The 19132-nt window shown below is 40.5% G+C and overlaps 1 protein-coding gene and 1 pseudogene across 1 annotated transcript in view; both read left to right on the forward strand.

The window, feature by feature from the left end:
• NTAQ1 (N-terminal glutamine amidase 1) overlaps positions 1–19132 on the forward strand; it is a 28757-nt gene that overhangs the window by 317 nt on the left and 9308 nt on the right. The window contains 2 exon segments of the mRNA XM_077167587.1: positions 14746–14845; positions 15632–15682. Of these exon segments, the coding sequence (XP_077023702.1) occupies positions 14746–14845; positions 15632–15682 (151 nt within the window).
• Positions 79–4279, forward strand: LOC143685751 (calsequestrin-2 pseudogene; annotated as a pseudogene).

The following is a 19132-nucleotide window of genomic DNA, read 5'->3' on the forward strand; positions in this document are numbered from 1 at the left end:
GGAGCGGGGACGCCAGCCCGCGTCTCCTGAGTAGGGAGTGGGCAGCTAGGTGGGAACTCGTCGGGAACCGGCAGGTCGATGGCGGTGCGTTCCCTCTGCTGGTCGCTTTTCGGTCGGACCTTCTCTGCGGGTCCCAGTGTTTGAGGGTGGAAAGGGGTAGTTGAAGGCGATGGGTCGAGCTCAGAGAACCTTTGGAAGTTACTATGCTAAAGCCCGTGTGGTTTCAGACTGATGCGAGAGTCATTTTATAATAGCGGCCCAGAAGGTTTGAACTAAGTTTTTCAGGATCACCCAGCTAATAGCAAAGAAAGCAGTTCAGGCCTTCCTGCATTAGAAACCACGATCTTATGCGCTGTGCTGGTACTATAGTAATAGTCACACTTGCCAAATGCCAAGCATTGTTCTGGGTGATTAATATAACCAACCGAGTTGAGTTTCTTGATAACTGTAGGAGGTAGGTCCTGTTCTTATCCCTATTAAAGAGAAGGACACGGAGGACGGCGGGGTGCAAGTAATTTGCCTAAGGCCTGGAAACTTGAAAAGTGAAGGAATGGGAATTTACACGCAGAGGTTGGCTCTTCACTGTTCTAGGCTGCCACTGCAGCTGAAGCACCACCCCTGCTTTGGTCCTTTTCACTCTTCCTCCACCCTCCCTTTCCTGAGTGATGACTTATTTCACCTCTCAATCACTGCACAAAAACCTCAAGACCATCTAAAACTACCCTCTCCCCAGTTCCAGCTTGTCAAAAAACCAGTGCCACCAAGGCATTTGTTCAGCTCAGTGTCAGACCTAGTGCTTCCAGGTATATGTTCATTTCATCCTCATGACCAGTTTACTAGAAAGGCAAACTCCAGTTAGTTCTAGACCCTAACTTTCATTGTTTTATTCAATAATTATTTATTAGGCACTTGCAGTGTGTGAGGCACTATTCAAAGTACTGGAAATACAGTGGTGTGAACAAATAGACAAGTTCCCTGGTAAGAGATCATGGTTCTTATGTTTTGATGGGAAAAAAGCAGCCAAAAATAAATAAATTATGTTTGATTGGTGTTAAGTGCGATGAGGAAAATAAAGCAAGCTAAGGGATTGTGATTCAGACACTATTTATATTAGGATATTTAAGAAAGACATTGTCGGATTCAGAGAGAGCAGAGAATGCTGCAGCACCACAAAGCAGAGAGTCTTCGAGCCAGTGATCTTTGGAGATGAAGAAGGAAAACGCTTCCGGGAGAGCTTCAGGAAACCAGAAGCCAGGAGAGAAAGCTAGCAGATGATGCTGTGTTCGCCATGTGCCCTTCTAGCTGAGAGAGGAACCCTGACTGTGTTTGCCATGTGCCTTCTCACTTGAGAGAGAAACCCTGAACTTCATCAGCCTTCTTGAACCAAGCTTGTGGCCCAGGTTCTAGAACATAAAGACATAGGCTTTGCAATGGTGGATGCCAAGAAAGAAGCCAAACTTGCCAAGAAACTGGGTTTTGATGAAGAAGGAAGCCTATATATTCTTAAGGGTGATCGCGCAATTGAGTTTGATGGCGAGTTTGCAGCCGATGTCCTGGTGGAGTTTCTCTTGGATCTAATTGAAGACCCAGTGGAGATCATCAATAACAAATTGGAAGTCCAAGCTTTTGAACGCATTGAGGACCAGATCAAACTCATTGGTTTTTTCAGGAGTGTGGATTCAGAATATTATAAGGCTTTTGAAGAGGCAGCTGAACACTTCCAGCCTTACATCAAATTTTTTGCCACCTTTGACAAAGGGCAGAGATATGAAGCTAATATAAACATCAGGAAATCTAGGGAGAAGAAGACTGTCTGGAAGAAAGCAAGATAGTTTGATAACTCCTATTTTCTATAAGTTAAGAGGATATTCAACTGAAGGTTGCAAAGAAACTGTCCCTGAAGATGAATGAAGTTGATTTCTATGAGCCATTTATGGATGAGCCCATTGCCATTCCAGACAAACCTTACACAGAAGAGGAGCTTGTGGAGTTTGTGAAGGAACACCAAAGACCCACTCTACGTCGTCTGCGCCCAGAAGATATGTTCGAAATATGGGAAGATGATTTGAATGGGATCCACATTGTAGCCTTTGCAGAGAAGAGTGACCCAGATGGCTACGAGTTCCTGGAGATCCTGAAACAGGTTGCAGGGATAATACCGACAACCCTGACCTGAGCATCGTGTGGATTGACCCAGACGACTTTCCTCTGCTCGTTGCCTATTGGGAAAAGACTTTCAAGATTGACCTATTCAAGCCGCAGATTGGGGTGGTGAATGTGACAGATGCTGACAGTGTCTGGATGGAGATTCCAGATGATGATGACCTGCCAACAGCTGAGGAATTGGAAGATTGGATTGAGGATGTGCTGTCTGGAAAGATAAACACTGAAGATGATGACGACGATGATGAAGATGATGATGATGGTGATGACAATGGAGACGATGATGATGATGATGATGGGTCTGATGAAGAGGATGATGACAGTGATGATGATGATGAGTAGCCCAACTCCAAATGAAAGCCCTCTCATATCAACTCCTTGCCATACAGCAAAAGGTGGCAGCATCGACCCTGCCCTGTACCAAGCCAGCACCTTTCCTTTTTCCAATATCTCTTTCCCATCCCCTTTCATCAGGAGCAGTACAATTCAGCAAGTAATGCCTTCCTAAATCCTGCAGTCCCACCCAGGATTATTCCCATGGTCACCATCAGGGTCATGGCAGTGATGGAATCTGGCAGTCTGGGAAGAAAATGTCCCTAATGCCTCTACTCAAGTTTACTATTGTCTTTGACTTTGACAGTAACCAAATCAACAGCTTACTAACTCATAAGCATAGTGTGGCCTTATCATCAGTGCCCAGGGAAGATACATGATTAGCCCATCTAGCCCCCATGCCTAGAAAATAAATTAGGCTCTCTACTCAAGCCACAAGGATCTTTCTCAGGGAAGGCTTAGCATTGGAACCAAGTTATGAATTGGCTTCATTTGGTTTTATTAAAATGATTAATTAAAAAAAAAAAAAAAAAGAAAGACATTGTCAATAGGTGATATTTGAACTGAAACCTGGAGGAAAAGAGGGTGGGACCTGGGTGAATGTTGGAAGATCATTCCAGGCAGTAACAGCAAGGCTGGTACAATTGAAGAAGAAAGATCTGGTGGAAGAGTAATAGCAGATGAAGGTCCGTTCAGCAGATCATCTCCTTGTAGTTCCTTCATCCCTAGGCTGAAGCTCTTCAGCTGTCACGCGGACTGTTCAGGTTTTTTCCTAACAGGCCTCTCTGCCTGGTTCTCCATCCTAGTCTTGCTAATCTTAGGTAGCGTCATACTTCTCAGAGGAGTTTTAAATTTGATTGTGCTTAAGAATCACCTGAGAGCTCATTAAACATCAGATCTTAGGGCTACACCCCAGAGGGTCTGGATGTTTAAGCAGCTCAGTTGAGGAGTCTGAGACTGGTGGTCCCTCTACCACATTTCGAGGAACACATGCTTAGAGAATAAAGTCTTGCCTACTGAACATAGCAAGCTTTTCAAGATCTGGTCGCTTTCTGTTCATCCAATTTCATTGTGCTGGTTTGAAAGTGTTATGTACTCCCAGAAAAGCCATGTTTTAATCCTGATCCAGTCCTGTGGGAGCAGCCATTTCTTTTAATCTTGATTCAGTACTGGGTCGAAAACTTTTGATTAGATGATCTCCATTGAAATGTGACACACCCAGTTGTGGGTGTAACTTTTTGATTGGATGGAGATGTGATTCTGCCTATTCCAGCTGGGTCTTGATTAGTTTACTAGAGTCTTTAAAAGGGGAAATATTTTGGAGAAACCTCAGAATTGACAAAAGCCTCAGAGCCGACAGTGACGGAGCTGACAGAAACTTCAGAGCAGAGCTGACACAGATGCTGATACTTGAAGAACACAGGCACAGATGTTTGGAGATGCTGGAGCCCAGCAGACGTCACCTTGAGATGTTAAGCAAGCCAGAACCTGGAGAGAGCCAAGGAAGCCAACCGATGAAAGCTACCCCCAAAAGAAGCAAAGTGAGGAACCCCCGCAGGAACAGAAGCTGAAAGCAGTGGAGCCCAAGATGCCCACTGGATGCCAGCCATATGACTTCTCAGCTGACGATAGTGTTCTAGACCCATTGGCCTTCCTTGAATTAAGGTATCTTTCCATGTTTGCCTTAGTTTGGACGTTTTTATAGGTTTAGAAATGTAAACTTGTAACTTATTAAATTCCCTTTTTAAAAGCTGTTCTATTTCTGTTATATTGCATTCTGGCAGCTTGCAAACTAATACACTCATTAAAAAATTATTTATTTTTAGTTGTGGTGAAATATGCACAATGCAAAAGTCATTCTAACCATATTCTTTTAATTTTAAAATTTATTTATTAATTTAAAAAATCAAGAACAAACAAAAACTTTAACATATCATTCTGTTCTACATATATGATCAGTAATTCTCAATATCATCACATAGTTGCATATTCATCATTTCTTAGAATATTTGCATCAGTTCAGAAAAAGAAATAAAAAGACAACAGAAAAAGAAATAAAATGATAACAGAGAAAAAAAAAGATTATATATATCATACCCCTTACCCCTTGCTTTCATTTATCACTAGCATTTCAAACTAAATTTATTTTAACATTTGTTACCCCTATTATTTATTTTTATTCCATATGTTCTACTCATCTGTTGACAAGGTAGATAAAAGGAGCATCAGACACAAGGTTTTCACAGTCACACAGTCACATTGTGAAAGCTATATCATTATTTAATCATCATCAAGAAACATGGCTACTGGAACACAGCTCTACATTTTCAGGCAGCTCCCTCCAGCCTCTCCATTACATCTTGGTTAACAAGGTGATATCTACTTAATGCATAAGAATAACCTCCAGGATAACCTCTCGACTCTGTTTGGAATCTCTCAGCCATTGACACTTTGTCTCATTTCACTCTTCCCCCTTTTGGTCAAGAAGGTTTTCTCAATCCCTTCATGCTGGGTCTCAGCTCATTCTAGAGTTTTTCTCAATCCCTTGATGCTGAATCTCAGCTCATTCTAGGATTTCTGTCCCACGTTGCCAGGAAGATCTGGGAGTCATGTCCCACGTAGACAGGGGGAGGGTGGTGAGTCTGCTTGCTGTGTTGGCTGGAGAGAGAGGCCACATCTGAGCAAGAAAAGAGGTTCTCTTGGGGGTGACTCTTAGGCCTAATTTTAAGTAGGCTTGACTTATCCCCTGTGGGGTTAAGTTTCATATGAACAAACCCCAAGACTGGGGGCTCAGCCTATAGCTCTCGTTGCCCACACTGCTTGTGAGAATATCAAGAATTCAACTTGGGAAAGTTGAGTTTTCCCCTGTTCTCACCATTCCCCGAAGGGGACTTTGCAAATACTTTTCCACTCACTGATCAAATCACTCTGGGATTCATCAGGGCATCACCTGGACAAACCAACAAAATCTCATGTCCTGTACAAAGTTCCATGTACTTAAGGTGTTCAACCAACTATCTACATAAGTTATACTAAGAGATGCACTAGTCAAAGTATAAATTTGTACCAAGTAAACATTTTTTGCTTTAGTCTCACACATAAGTTGAAATTTTAAAATATTAATTACCATCTATTTTCAGCACACTGCAGTAATGACATTCTTTTGTTCTTCCTCACGCAAAAACATTTTTAAAATTTGTACATTTGTCACTATCATTATACACTCTAGGCATTTCTAGATTATACCATCTCAATCTTTATTGTCTATCTTTCTTTGTGATTTCAGTTATGCCCCAGCCCTCCTCCCTCTATCATTCTCATATGCAGCTTCATTTAGTGTTTTAACATAATTGTGTTACGGTTAGGTAATATTGTGCTGTCCATTTCTGAGTTTTTATATTCAGTCCTGTTGCACAATCTGTATCCCTTCAGCTCCAATTAACCAATATCTTACCGTATTTCTATCTCCTGATGATCTCTGTTACCAATGAAATATTCCAAGTTTATTCACTAATATCAGTTCATATCAGTGAGACCATACAGTATTTGTCCTTTTGTTTCTGGCTAATCTCACTTAGCATAATGTCCTTAAGGTCCATTCATGTTGTTACATACTTCATAACTTTATTCTGTCTTACAGCTGCATAATATTTCATCTTATGTAAATGCCGCAGTTTGTTTAGCTAACTGTCTGTTGATGGGCATTTTGGCTGCTTCCATCTCTTGGTAATTGTAAATAATGCTGCTATAAACATTGGTGTGTAAATGTCCATTTGTGTCCTTGCCCTCATGTCCTTTGAGTAGAGACAGCATATAGATGGGTCCTGTTTTTTAATCCATTCTGCCAGACTATGTCTTTTGATTGGAGAGTTTAATCCATTAACATTCAGTGTGGTTCCTGCATAGGTAGTACTTTCTTCTAATATTTTGCCTTCTGGGTTTTATATGTCATATCTAATTTTTCTTATTTTTACCTTTACTCATAGTCTTCCTTTCTACACTCTTCTCCACACCTCTCTCTTCTGTCTTTGTATCTGTCTCTAGTGCTTCCTTTAGTATTTCTTGCAGAGCTGGTCTCTTGGTCACAAATTCTCAGTGATTTTTTTGTCTGAAAATGTTTTAATTTCTCCCTCATTTTTGAAGGACAATTTTGCTGGATATAGAATTCTTGGTTGGCAGTTTTTCTCTTTTAATAACTTAAATGTATCATCCCACTGTCTTCTTGCCTCCATATTTCTGCTGAGAGATCTGCACATAATCTTATTGGGCTTCCCTTGTATGTGATGGATTGCTTTTTCTTGCTGCTTTCAAGATTCTCTCTTTCTCTTTGACCTCTGACATTCTGATTAGTAAATGTCTTGGAGTATGCCTATGTGGATCTATTCTCTTTGGGGTATGCTGCACTTCTTGGATCTGTAATTTTAAGTCTTTCATAAGAGTTGGGAAATTTTTAGTGATAATTTCCTCCATTAGTTTTTCTCCTATTTTTCCCTTTTCCTTCTCGGACACCCACAACACATATATTCATGCGCTTCATATTGTCCTTCAATTCCCTGAGTCCCTGCTCATATTTTCCCCATTTTTTCCCCTATATTTTCTTTTTCTTGCCGGATTTCAGATGTTCTGTCCTCTACTTCACTAATCCTGTATTCTCTCTCTTGAAATCTACCATTGTAGGTTTCCATTGTTTTTTTTTTTTATCTCTTCTACTGTGTCTTTCATTCCCATAAGTTCTGTGATTTGTTTTTTTCAGACTTTCAATTTCTTCTTTTTGTTCATTCCTTGGCTTCTTTATATCCTCCCTCAATTCATTGATTTGGTTTTTGATGAGGTTTTCCATGTCTGTTCATATATTCTGAATTAATTGTTTCAGCTCCTGTATGTCATTTGAATTGTTGGTTTGTTCCTTTGACTGGACCATGTCTTCAGTTTTCCTGGTGTGATTTGTTATTTTTTGCTGGCGTCTAGGCATTTAATTACCTTAATTAGTTTATTGTGGAGAGTGCTTTCTCTTTTTTTACCTAGGGTTTTCTTGCTGGATTAATTTGTTGCCTATCTGTTCTTTGACATTCAGTTCAGCTTTAGTTGGACCTCTAGCTTAAGCTTTGTTTAACAGAGGAGAATTTTTCAGTTCTTGTTTTCTTGTTTCTTACCCTGCTTGTATGGTGCCTTCCCCCACCCCCCACCCTTAGGAGGGTCTACTTAGATATTATAGACCCCAGCTGGATTTTCCCAGACCAAAATGGCCTCCTATCAGGAGGAAAGAGTCACCTGTGTTGGTTTTCCCTGAGAGTGAGACTCAGCAGGTTGGAAGACTTTCCTGTGAAGTCTCTAGGCTCTGTTTTTCTTATCCTGCCCAGTATGTGCTGTTTGTCTGCCTGCAGGTCCCACCAGCGTAAGATAATGCGGTACCTTTAACTTTGGCAGACTCTCCCTGCTGGGGACATGGTGGAGACAGAGGAGAGGTTGTAGGCTGGTTTTAATGGCTTCAAATTACCAAGCCCTGGTGTCTGAATTCCTTGAGAGAGGGATTCCACCCAAGTTGGGCTTCATCCCTCCCCTGGGGAAGGCACAGGTTCCAGACAAGCCCCCAAAAGAGCTCACTTCGGCCTATGCCTGGGGCAGTTGCAACCTGAGAAGTCCTGCTGCTGTATCCAAAGGCAGTCAAGCCTTTGTAGAAACACAGCCACAAAAACCTCTGTTTCCTTCTTTTTTTTCCCCCTTTTTCTGTCAGCCCTGCCCCCTTGGCGCTGGGGCAAAAATGAGCAACCTCCACTTTGACCAGGTTCACCTAAGCTGGGGGCCTATTTTTAGTAGTCAGAATTTGTTAATTAATTCCACAATTGGCGTTTATTTGTGCTCAGTCCGTGCTGCTGGTAAATTTCCTTTGCTTTCCCCTCTGGGAGGCAGCCTGTGGGGGAGGGGCACCGGCCTCCACAGCTTTGGGAACTCACAGTTCTGTGGGGACTCACAGCCAGTCCAGCTGGTCCAGACTGAGGTACGCTGTGTGTCCGGTCACTGACGTGACCCCAGGAGCTGTTCTGTACTGTTTCTGGTTATTTAGTAGTTTTTCTGGAGGACGAACTAAAATGCACATGTTGTTAAGCCGCCATCTTGACCCAGAAGTCCCATTCTAACCATTTTAAATGGACAATTCACTGATACTGAGTACACTGACAATACTGTGTAACTTTCACCACTCTCTAATTCCAGAGTGTTTTCACCATCTCAATCTAAAACTCATACTCATTTAACAGTAACTCCCCATTCTCCCTTCCTCCCACCTGCAGTGGACTCTATTCTGCTTTCCCCTCTGTGGATTTGCATATTCTAGATATTATATATAAATGCAGTCCTACGATATTTGTCCTTTTGTGTCTGACTTATTTCACTGATCATAATGTCTTCAGGGTATGTCCATATTGTAGCATGAATGAGCACTTCACTTCTTTTTATAGCTGAGTAATATTCCATTGTATGGATGTATCACATTTTGTTTATCCATTCATCTGTTGATGGATACTTGGGTTGTCTCCACCTGTGGGCTATGGTGAATCATCCTGCTATGAACATTGATATACAAATATCTGTCTTTTGGGTATCTAGGAGTAGAATTGCTGGGTCATATGGTAATACTGTTTAGCTATTTGAGGAACCACCGAACGATTTTCCACAGAAGCTACACCATTTTACATTCTCACAAACCATAAATGAGGGTTTCTGTTTCTCCACATCCTTGGCCACACTTGTAATTTTCAGTTTTTTGTTAATACTAGCCATCCTAGTAGGAATGAAGTGGTATCATTACAGTTTTAATTTCCATCTCTTTAATGACTAATGATGTTGAGCATCTTTTCCTATACTTATTGGCCATTTGAATATTATCTTTTGAGAAATATGGATTCAAATCCTCGGCCCATTTTTTAAAAACTATTATTTATTTATTTATTTTACTTTTTAAAATGTATAGTATAACATATATACAAAACAAAGAAATAAAAAAGCAATGGTTTTCAAAGCACTCTTAAACAAGTGGTTACAGAGTTTGTCATGGGCTGCCATACGATCCTCATACTTTTCCTTCTAGCTGCTCCAGGTTATAGGAGGCTAGGGGGCTTAAATACTTTTTTATCATCACAATCGACTTTTTTGTTCCTTTTCTTGTGAACAAGAACATATATACAAAAAAACTATAAATTTCAAAGCACAGCACCACAATTAGTTGTAAAACATTTTTCACACTTTGACATGGGCTACAATTTTACAATTTTAGGTTTTTACTTCTAGCTGCTCTAAAATCCTGGAGACTAAAAGAGATATCAACTTAATGATTCAGCATTCATATTCCTCTATAAAGTCCTATCTTCTATGTATAATTCCACCATGTTTTCATACCTCTCCTTGGGGTTGTTTGGACTATGGCAGTTCTAAATTTTTTATATTGGAAGGATCTGTCACTAATATGGAATAGGGAGATGGAACTATCTGATGTTCTGGAGAGGCTGGGCTAGGTTTCAGGACTTATCTGGACCAGGGACCCATCTGGAGGTTGTAGGTTTCTGGAAAATTACTCTAGTGTCTAGAACCCTTGTGGAATCTTATATGTTGCCCTAGGTATTCTTTAGGATTGACTGGAATGGCCCTGGTTGAGGTTTGGCAGGTCATGATAGGTAGCAAAATCTACCTAAAGTTTGCATAAGAGCAACCTCCAGAGTAGCCTCTTGACTCTATTTGAACTCTCTCTACCACTGATACTATATTAATTACACTTCTATTCCCCCTTGGCCCTTTTTTAAATTGACTTGTTTTTTTATTTTTGTGTTGTAGGAATTCTTTATAAAATCTCAACATTAAACCCTTTTCAGGCATATGGTTTCCAAATATTTTCTTCCATTCTGTAGGTTTGTATCTACACTTTTCTGATAGTATCCTTTGATGTACAAAAGTTTTTAAATTTGTTGAGTTGAACTCCAATTTCATTTTGAACCTTTCTCTGCTCTTCTGAATTTCTCAAACTTAGCCCTGTTGACATTTTAGACCAATAGTTCTTGGGATGAGGATGGGAGTATGTCCAGTGCAGTGTAGTATATGTAGCAGCATACCTGGCTTCTACCCACTAAATGCCTGTAGCATCTTCCAGTGTGACCACCAAAACTGTCTCCAGACGTTGCCAGATGTCCCCTGGGGGTGATGGTGGCAGTGGTGGTAAAATCACCCCTGTTTGAGAGCCACTGTTCTACCCAGTCTGAATTAATTAAGTGGGTACCCCTCATTACTTTTGTCCTTGGAGGTTCTTCTCCCTTGGAATAAATACTTACTCTTTACTTCTGTTAGCTTTTTCAGCTGTTACTTGTCCATCATCACCACCTTCCATTACTAAAATTTTTTCATCATGATTCTCTTTTAATTATTTTGTATTTTTCAAACTTTTGTTACGTACCAGCCATGTGCCAGGGATCTTCCCCTCTGTAGGTCTCTCTGGCATCAGCCCATCACCAGTCATGCTGTAGTCTTGGCCTTTAGCCTGTTTTGTCACCTTTTTCTACTACTACAACTTAAAGGTTGGGAATTATCATCATCCTGCCCCCCCCCCCCCTTTTTTTGCATGAGCACGCACCAGGAATCAAACTCGGGTCTCTGGCATGGCAGACGAGAATTCTGCAACTGAGCCACCATCTTACTGCCCACCCCACCCCTGTTGTTTTTTAACCATCTATTTCAACAGTGATTCTTCCAGCATTTCTAAGTATAAGCTTTTAAGGCCCCCCCCCCCCACTTTTCACTTTTTTTTTAATTGTAAAAAATGATAACATGTATTATATACAAAAAAGCAATAAATTTCAAAGCACACTACAATAGTTAGTTGTAGAACAGATTTCAGAGTGTGGTATGGGTTACAGTTCCACAATTTTACGTTTTTGCTTCTAGCTGCTCCAAGACACTGGAGACTAAAAGAAATATCAATATAATGATTCAGCAATCGTACTCATTTGTTAAACCCTATCTTTTCTGTATAACTCTACTTTGCCCTTTGATTTTTCTCCCAATCTTTAAGGTTATTTGGGCTATCTACATTCTAACTTTTTCTTGTTGGAAGGGGCTGATGATAATATCCTCCCTTTATTTTTTTAACCAATTTTTATTTATAAAATATATCTATATGTTATATATATATATATACATACACACAAAGAAAAGAAAGAAAAAAAGCTTTGCTTCCTCCCCTTATTTTTTTAACTTTGTTCCCCCTATTATTTATTCTATTATTTATCTATTTTTAATCCATGTGTTTTATTCATTTGTCCATACCGCAAATAAAAGGAGCCTCAGACACAAGGTTTTCAATATCACACAGTCACTCTGCGAAAGCAGAAATTTCATTATACAATCATCGTCAAGAAACATGGCTAGTGGAACACAGTTTTACAGTTTCGGGCACTTCCCTGTAGCCTCTCTAATGTACCTTAGACTAAAAAGGGGATATCTATATAATGTGTAAGAATAACCTCCAGGATAACCTCTCGACTCAGAAATCTCTCAGCCACTGATACTTTATTTTATAGTCTCATTTTTCTCTTACCCCGTTTGGTTGAGAAGATTTTCTCAATCCCTTAATACTGAGTCCCAGTTCATTCTAGGATTTCTGTCCCATATTGCCGGGGAGGTTTACACCCCTGGCAGTCATGTCCCATGTAGAGAAGGGTAGGGCAGTGAGTTTGCTTGCCATGTTGGCTGAGAGAGAGGCCACATCTGAGCAACAAAAGAGGTTCTTTGGGGTGACTCTTAAGCCTAATATTAAGTAGGCTTAGCCTATCCTTTGCACCTCCCCATGTTTTTTTTATTTTATTATTATTTTGGCATGGGCAGACACTGGAAATCAAACCTGGGTCTTGGCATGGGCAAGAACTATGCCTGCTGAACCACCATGACCCACCCTCCCCTTATTTATTTATTTATTTATTTATTTTTTGCATGGGCAGGCACCGGGAATTGAAGCCAGGTCTTTGGCATGGCAGGTGAGAATTCTGCTTGCTGAGCCACTGTGGCTTGCCCCCTCCCCTTATTTTTAACACCAAAAGTTTCATGAAAAAAATTGATAATTAAAAAGGGTCTAAAAATTCAGTCCTCATACATTTCATGCCTTGCTTCATTTTCAGATAGCATGATGTAGATGGCTGGAAGTTAGGCTGTGGCATTCTGACATGTTTCAGTGTTGGTGTGGCTCATTAAAATAATATGTTAGGTGGTAAAATATACGTGACATAAAATTTGCCATTTTAATCATTTCTAAGTATAAAAGTCAGTTGTTCTGCAACTATCACCACTGCCTATTTCCAGAACCTCTTCATGACCCAAGCAGAAATTCTTAACCCATTAAGCAATAATTCTTCATTCTCTCCTCATCTCTTAGTAACCATTACTTTACCTTCTGTCTCTATGAATTTGCCTATTCTAGATATTTCATCTGATGTAGTCATACAGTATGTGGCCTTTCGTGTCTGCCTTCTTTCACTTAGCAGAGTGTTTTCAGGGTTCATCCATGTTGTCACATGTATCAGAACTTCATTCCTTTTTCTGACTGAATAATATTCCATTATATGAATATATCATGTTTTATTTATCCATTCATCAGTTGATGGACCCTTGGGTTGTTTCCATCTTTTGGTAATTGTGAATAATGCCATTATGAACATTGATGTACCAATATTTGAGTCCCTGATTTTGGGTGTATACCTAGAAAGGGGATTGCTGGGTCATATGGTAGATCTGTATTTAGCTTTCTGAGGAACCATGAAACTGTTTTCCGTAGTGGCCGTCCCATTTTACATTCCCACTGTGCCGGTTTGAAGCTATTAGGTACCCCAGAAAAGCTGTGTCCTTTAATCCTCCTTCAGTAATGCTGGGTGAGATCTTTCTGATGGTTTCCATGGAGATGTGACCCACCCAGTTATGGGTGGTAACTTTTGATGATATGGTTTCCATGGAGATGTGCTCAAAGTGGAATTGCTTACTAGAGCCCTTTGAGAGAGAACCATTTTGGAAAAAGCTTTAGAGCCACCAGAACCAACAGAGCCCATGCAGCCAGAGACCTTTGGAGGGGAGAGGGAGGATGCCCCTGGGGAAGCCTTATGTAATGAGGAGAGAGAGCTAGCGGGCATCATGGTGTGCCTTTCCAGCTGGGAGAGAAACCCGCAACATCATCAGCCTTCTTGAACCAAGGTGTCTTTTCCTGGATGACTTAATTTAGACATTTTCACGACCTTAGAACTGTAAACTTGCAACTTAATAAATACCCCCTTTTAAAAAACTGTTCTGTTTCTGGTATATCACATTTCACCAGCTTTCAAATTAGAACACCCACCAACAGTGTATGAGGAGGGTTCTTATTTCTGTGTATCCTCGTCAACACTTGTTATTTTCAGTTTTTTTGTTAATAATAGCCATCCTCGTGGGTGTGAAGTGGCATGTGGTCTGTTTTGAGCAGAGCTCCTGCATGGCTCATTAGAAAAGTATAGGAACCATGAGGCAGAGCTTTAAATTCTGCATACAGAGACTGGTCACTGTGTACGGGAAAGCAGCTCAGCTGCTGCTTTGTTTATTGCACTGGGCCTTGCTTTACTCAGGCAGGTTCTGATCACTGCTTCAGAAAGTTCAAAAAGCCCGTCATACAGGAGAGGAATTCATTTGGGCCAGAGGTACAGTAAGATGGATTTCAGTTGAATATGAGAAAGAATCTTCTAAAACTCAGAACTTCCCTCTTATTAGAGAGCACCATTCACTGAGCTTCCTCCAAAACAAATTCCTGGACAGATTACATAACTTTCTGGTCCTTTCTAGTTAAAATACCCAGCCTGCCCCATCCCTAAGGGGAGCAGATACTCAGTGTTAACTAGGATTTATTGAGTGCTTACAGTATGATGTGGTTCTGCCCATTTTGCAGAAGAGAAAAGCAGATCCCCAGAGAGATCAAAATGTTCAAAGCTTTTTAGCTTGTAAGTGTCTGGGTTGAAATTCTAGCTGTATCTCAAGTCTCCCTGGATCTAAAGTCTGTAGACCATTGATATAACATTTTATAGGTTATAATATGCCTCCATACACAAGCACAGCTGTCCATTCCATATTAGCTAGCTGTTGGATGAGGTGGTTTTTAAGGTCTCTTAACTTTTTAATCAGTCTTTTGTTCAAATTTGAAAGACACATAGAACATTCTTTTTTAATGATGTTGATTAAACAATTATTTTATTTCAGTGAAGAAAATATTTGGAAGCTCTGTGAATACATTAAAAACCATGATCAGTATCCTTTAGAAGAATGTTATGCTGTCTTCATATCTAATGAGAGGAAGATGGTAAGTTGGTGTGTGACTGCAAAAAAAACGGTATTTAGGATAAGTGTTAGAAGCTAAATATAGCATGGACTTAGTACTGTTCTAAAATGTGCTTTATAAAATACAGCAACGTTTTAAAGTCAGTTTTTAAATGAGGTTTTTTTTTTTCCTTACAAGGCATGGTTGGGTTAGAAGAGTTTAGTCTTTTACTTATAGGTAAGAAAGTATGTGATGGTAAGTTTACACAAATTAAGTCCTTTTTATTTCCGTGATAATTTAGAAATTTTGAAATTGCTTAGATTATTACCACACACTGTCAGATATGAAGTAAAGGTTTCTTTGTTATTAGAGTTTAAATAGAACTAAAGTACTAAAAGAAGTATACCTTTGTGTTTTGTAAAGCACTTTTGTGAGCATCTTCTCTTTTAATCCTAACGGGAACTTTGTTAAGTAGGCAAGGTTTTGACAACTTTGTCCCTTTTATGGATGAGGAAATAGACTCAGGAAGGACCCCTGATTGCAAGAGGCCCAGGATAAGTGGGAAAGCAAGACTTGAACCTTTCAGGTCTTCTTTGGGTACCTGGTTCAGAGCCCTTTATACTCCCCACAGAATGTCATAAAATTAATTTTTGTTTTTGCAGCTCATTGTTAAGACTGGAAAGATTTTGATTTCTGCTTTTTCATTCATTTTTCACCTTGATTTTTGGTTGCTTACAAATATTTTATTTCTTATTTATGTTACTATCTGAAGACTCTAGTAGCGGTTTAATTGAAGTTGTCGGTCATGAAATTTATTGTATTTTGTAGATACCTATCTGGAAACAACAGGCGAGACCTGGAGAAGGACCTGTGATCTGGGTGAGATGGCCGATGCTGATAACTTCTGATGCATTATTATTTGGAATCCCTGAGTGGTCTTTATGTTTGGTAAAGCGGAAGTAATAGGAACAGGAGAATGGACTATGATAATTGTTAATAAATTGACCTTGTCAGGGTATAAATTATTTGGTCTAAGGTTGAAGTACATAGAGGCATGTTTTTTAAAAACTTTTCATTTTGAAATTATTTATAGGAATGATTTTAAATGGCCACAGTGGCCAAGATGATCTTGTAGAAGCTTATACATTTGACACTGGAAGGAACTTTAACGGTAGCTAGTCCAGCTGTACCTCAGAATTATCTGGAGATGTTAAAAATACAGAAGTGTGATTTAGCAGATCTAGAGAGGGGCTCAGAAATTAGGGTTCTTAACAGACTGCCAGGTGAACATGATTGATATTTGAAAAACATGGATGTATTCCAACTCCTGCATTTTCCTGGTGAGGAAAAGAAGCCCAGAAAGGCAGAGTGAGTAGCTCATGGTTGCTTAGCTGGTCTGCGGCAGAACTGGTCCTTTCCTGTCCCTGGTAAGAACGGAATTGTTTATGACAGCAAACGTGAAGGTACAGTAAAAGAGAAACTACAGTAATGATAATGTAACAAACACCTAGTTTCTGAATGTTTGTTTAAAATAATATATTTGAGTCTGCCTCATTTATTTGACATGTATTTATTGAGTACCTATTATATGTGAGGCACATAACAGAAAAAATCCCTGGGCTGGTGGAGCTCTTATTCTTGCTTCCTTCACCAGGCTGCGATCTAGTGCTCTTACATCAAATCCTGATAGTAGCAGTGTTAGGGTTAGGAAGCTTGGTTTAAGTCCCAGTCCTGTCATGGGTTGGCTTTGTGCCCTGGGGCAGGTTATTTCCCTTTCTCTTCAGTTTCTTCATCTGGACAAATGGGATTGTGAGTATTAAATGAGACGTGCATATGAAACATTATCCCAGTATGTGGTGCATTATAGTGCTCTTCACCTCAGGGAGGGAGTTGCACTGTATCAGGGGTCACAAGATCATAACACCAGGGTCACCAGGAAAAGCAATCTTTGGTCCTACCTACTCCGTGGTTTGCAGTGTCGGGATGCCGACAAGGACCTGACTCTCCCAGGCACTGGACAGAGCAATATTTACTCACACAGAGAAGAGGGAGAGCAGGGTTATCTTCAGGAGTAGGCAGTGGTTCCCAGGGCCAGTGGAAGTATTCCTCTCCCTCCCTGCCAGGAGCGGACAGAGCAGCAGGGGTGCGCCAGCTGCTATAAAACTCAGACTGAGTCTGGGAATGTTTACATGTGTTCAGGGCAAAAGGGGAAGGAATATGTGGGCAGACCACTGTCTGTTGTGGGGTGTCTAAGTGACCCAAGAAGTCATCCCATATTCTCATTCCATCCTAGGATCCAGTCTAATAGATCCAGTCCTGAGCACAGGGTTTATCTCTGGGTCACAGGGAAAGGGGGCAGGCCACACTCGGCTTCCACAAGATGTGCTCTAAAGTATTAGCCATTATTGTTAGCAGTGCTAAATAGTTCCTGTTGTTGACCCTCTGCCCTACGAGTCACCCCTCATTGCTGAACTGTTGAGTTCAACATTCCCTTCTTAAGAAAACTTACAGGGATCAGAGCTGTAGTTATATCACCCTTATACAACATGTCATGAGAGCACAAGATGGGAAATCCTGTTGCAAGAAGTGTCCCTTCATCTTCAGGCAGATTAATCTTTGCTTTACTTTTGTCCTTTTGTGGGAAGCAGGCTTACACCAGGATAGGCCTCACTGAGCTGAGTGGGTAGGGACTCCAGACCCAAAGAAGCAGCTTACCTTCTAGCTGGACATTTCTTCCTCCGACCCCACTAGGTCTTTTCTTGGCAGATGGGCAAGCGCTGGGTTGGACTGAGAGAGTGATGCCTCTGCCCAAATCTGTATTCTTGGATGCCATATCTGCACTATGAAGGCAATTCAGAATCGAGGCCTGCTTCCCCTCACAAGTTCAAGTTCATCAGCCATCTGAAACATAGGAATAGGTACCCGAACTAACTAGACAGTTGTGGATTTTTATAGCTTAATGCCTTTTTGCAAGTCGTATCTTCTTTCCAGAAAGCTTTTTCTTTCAGGCAAGGCTCAGTGATGTTGTCCCTAACTCAGTGAAAGTCTTCTTGGAAGTTAGGCCCCTGACCCCTCAGGTCCTTGGCTGGCATTTAAAAGGCTTGAGCATTTACATATACAATTTCATTATAACACTATTATGTAGACTACAGTTACCCCCATTTTATAAGAGAAGAATCTAAGGCTGGGGAGTGGAGGGTCTGAAATTTGAACCAGACTGTTTCACCTCAGGATATGCTTGCCTGCCTGCTCTTCTGCTGCTTTTGTTATATGTGATTGTTACACCTATTGCAGCAGTTTACTTGTGGTTCCCATTCACTTCTCCGGGAACTCCTGGAGAGTAGGGAATTTATCTACTTCATCATTGTAGCTACAGTTTAACAGCAGAGTTTCCCATAAATAATAGGTAATATGTACTTAAAAGAAAAATGTAATATGAGGTAGAAAGTGTTAGAGAGAAACAGATTTAACATAAGGCAGAGACTACTTTTGGCAGTGGATGGAGGAAGATAAAAAATGGACTCAGAGAAAAAGCATTTGAGCTAGAATTTGAGTGAAGTTGGGAAAATTGTTGCAGACAGAGGGGAATAACATGAGCAAGCTCAGGGGAAGGAAATGGTGGACTGTTACAGGGGAAGCATTTTTTAGTTCATTTATTTGGGGGTATGATGCATTAAGGGGAATAGAGGGTGTTCTAGTTTGCAAGCTGCCAGAATGCGATATACCAGAAGCAGAGTGGCTATTAAAAAAGGAAGTTTATTAAGTTGCAAGTTTATAGTTCTAAGGCCCTGAAAATGTCCAAATTAAAGCAAGGCTATAAAAATGTCCAAACTAAGACATCTAGGGAGAGATATCTTGGTTCAAGAAGGCAAGTGACATTCAGGGTTTCTTTCTCAGCTGGAAAGACACATGGGGAGATCATCCAGCTTCCTCTTCAATGACAGCCCGTTCTGTTGACTCTGTCAGTTCTGGTGGCTCTTGTGGCTCTAAAGCTTTTCCAAAATGGTTCGCTTTGAAAGGGCTCCAGTAAGGAACCCCACCTTGAATAGGTGGAGACACATCCCATGGAAAGCATTTAATCTACTACCCACAGTTTGGTGGGTCACGTCTCCATGGAAACAATAAAAAAGATACCATCCAGCAGTACTGAATTAAAGGACTTGATTTTTCTGAGGTACACAACAGATTCAGACTGGCACAGAGGAAATAGCATCCATTTCTGATGCCATTTCTGCTTCGCTAAGAAAGATGGAGCTGAAGGAAGCATTTTATGCTCTGATAGTATAGCATCTCTAGTCCCAGCTAATTTTCTCCCCTACTTCAGGGCTG

This window comes from Tamandua tetradactyla, chromosome 6 (genome assembly GCF_023851605.1).
Source record: "Tamandua tetradactyla isolate mTamTet1 chromosome 6, mTamTet1.pri, whole genome shotgun sequence".
Taxonomy (NCBI): domain Eukaryota; kingdom Metazoa; phylum Chordata; class Mammalia; order Pilosa; family Myrmecophagidae; genus Tamandua; species Tamandua tetradactyla.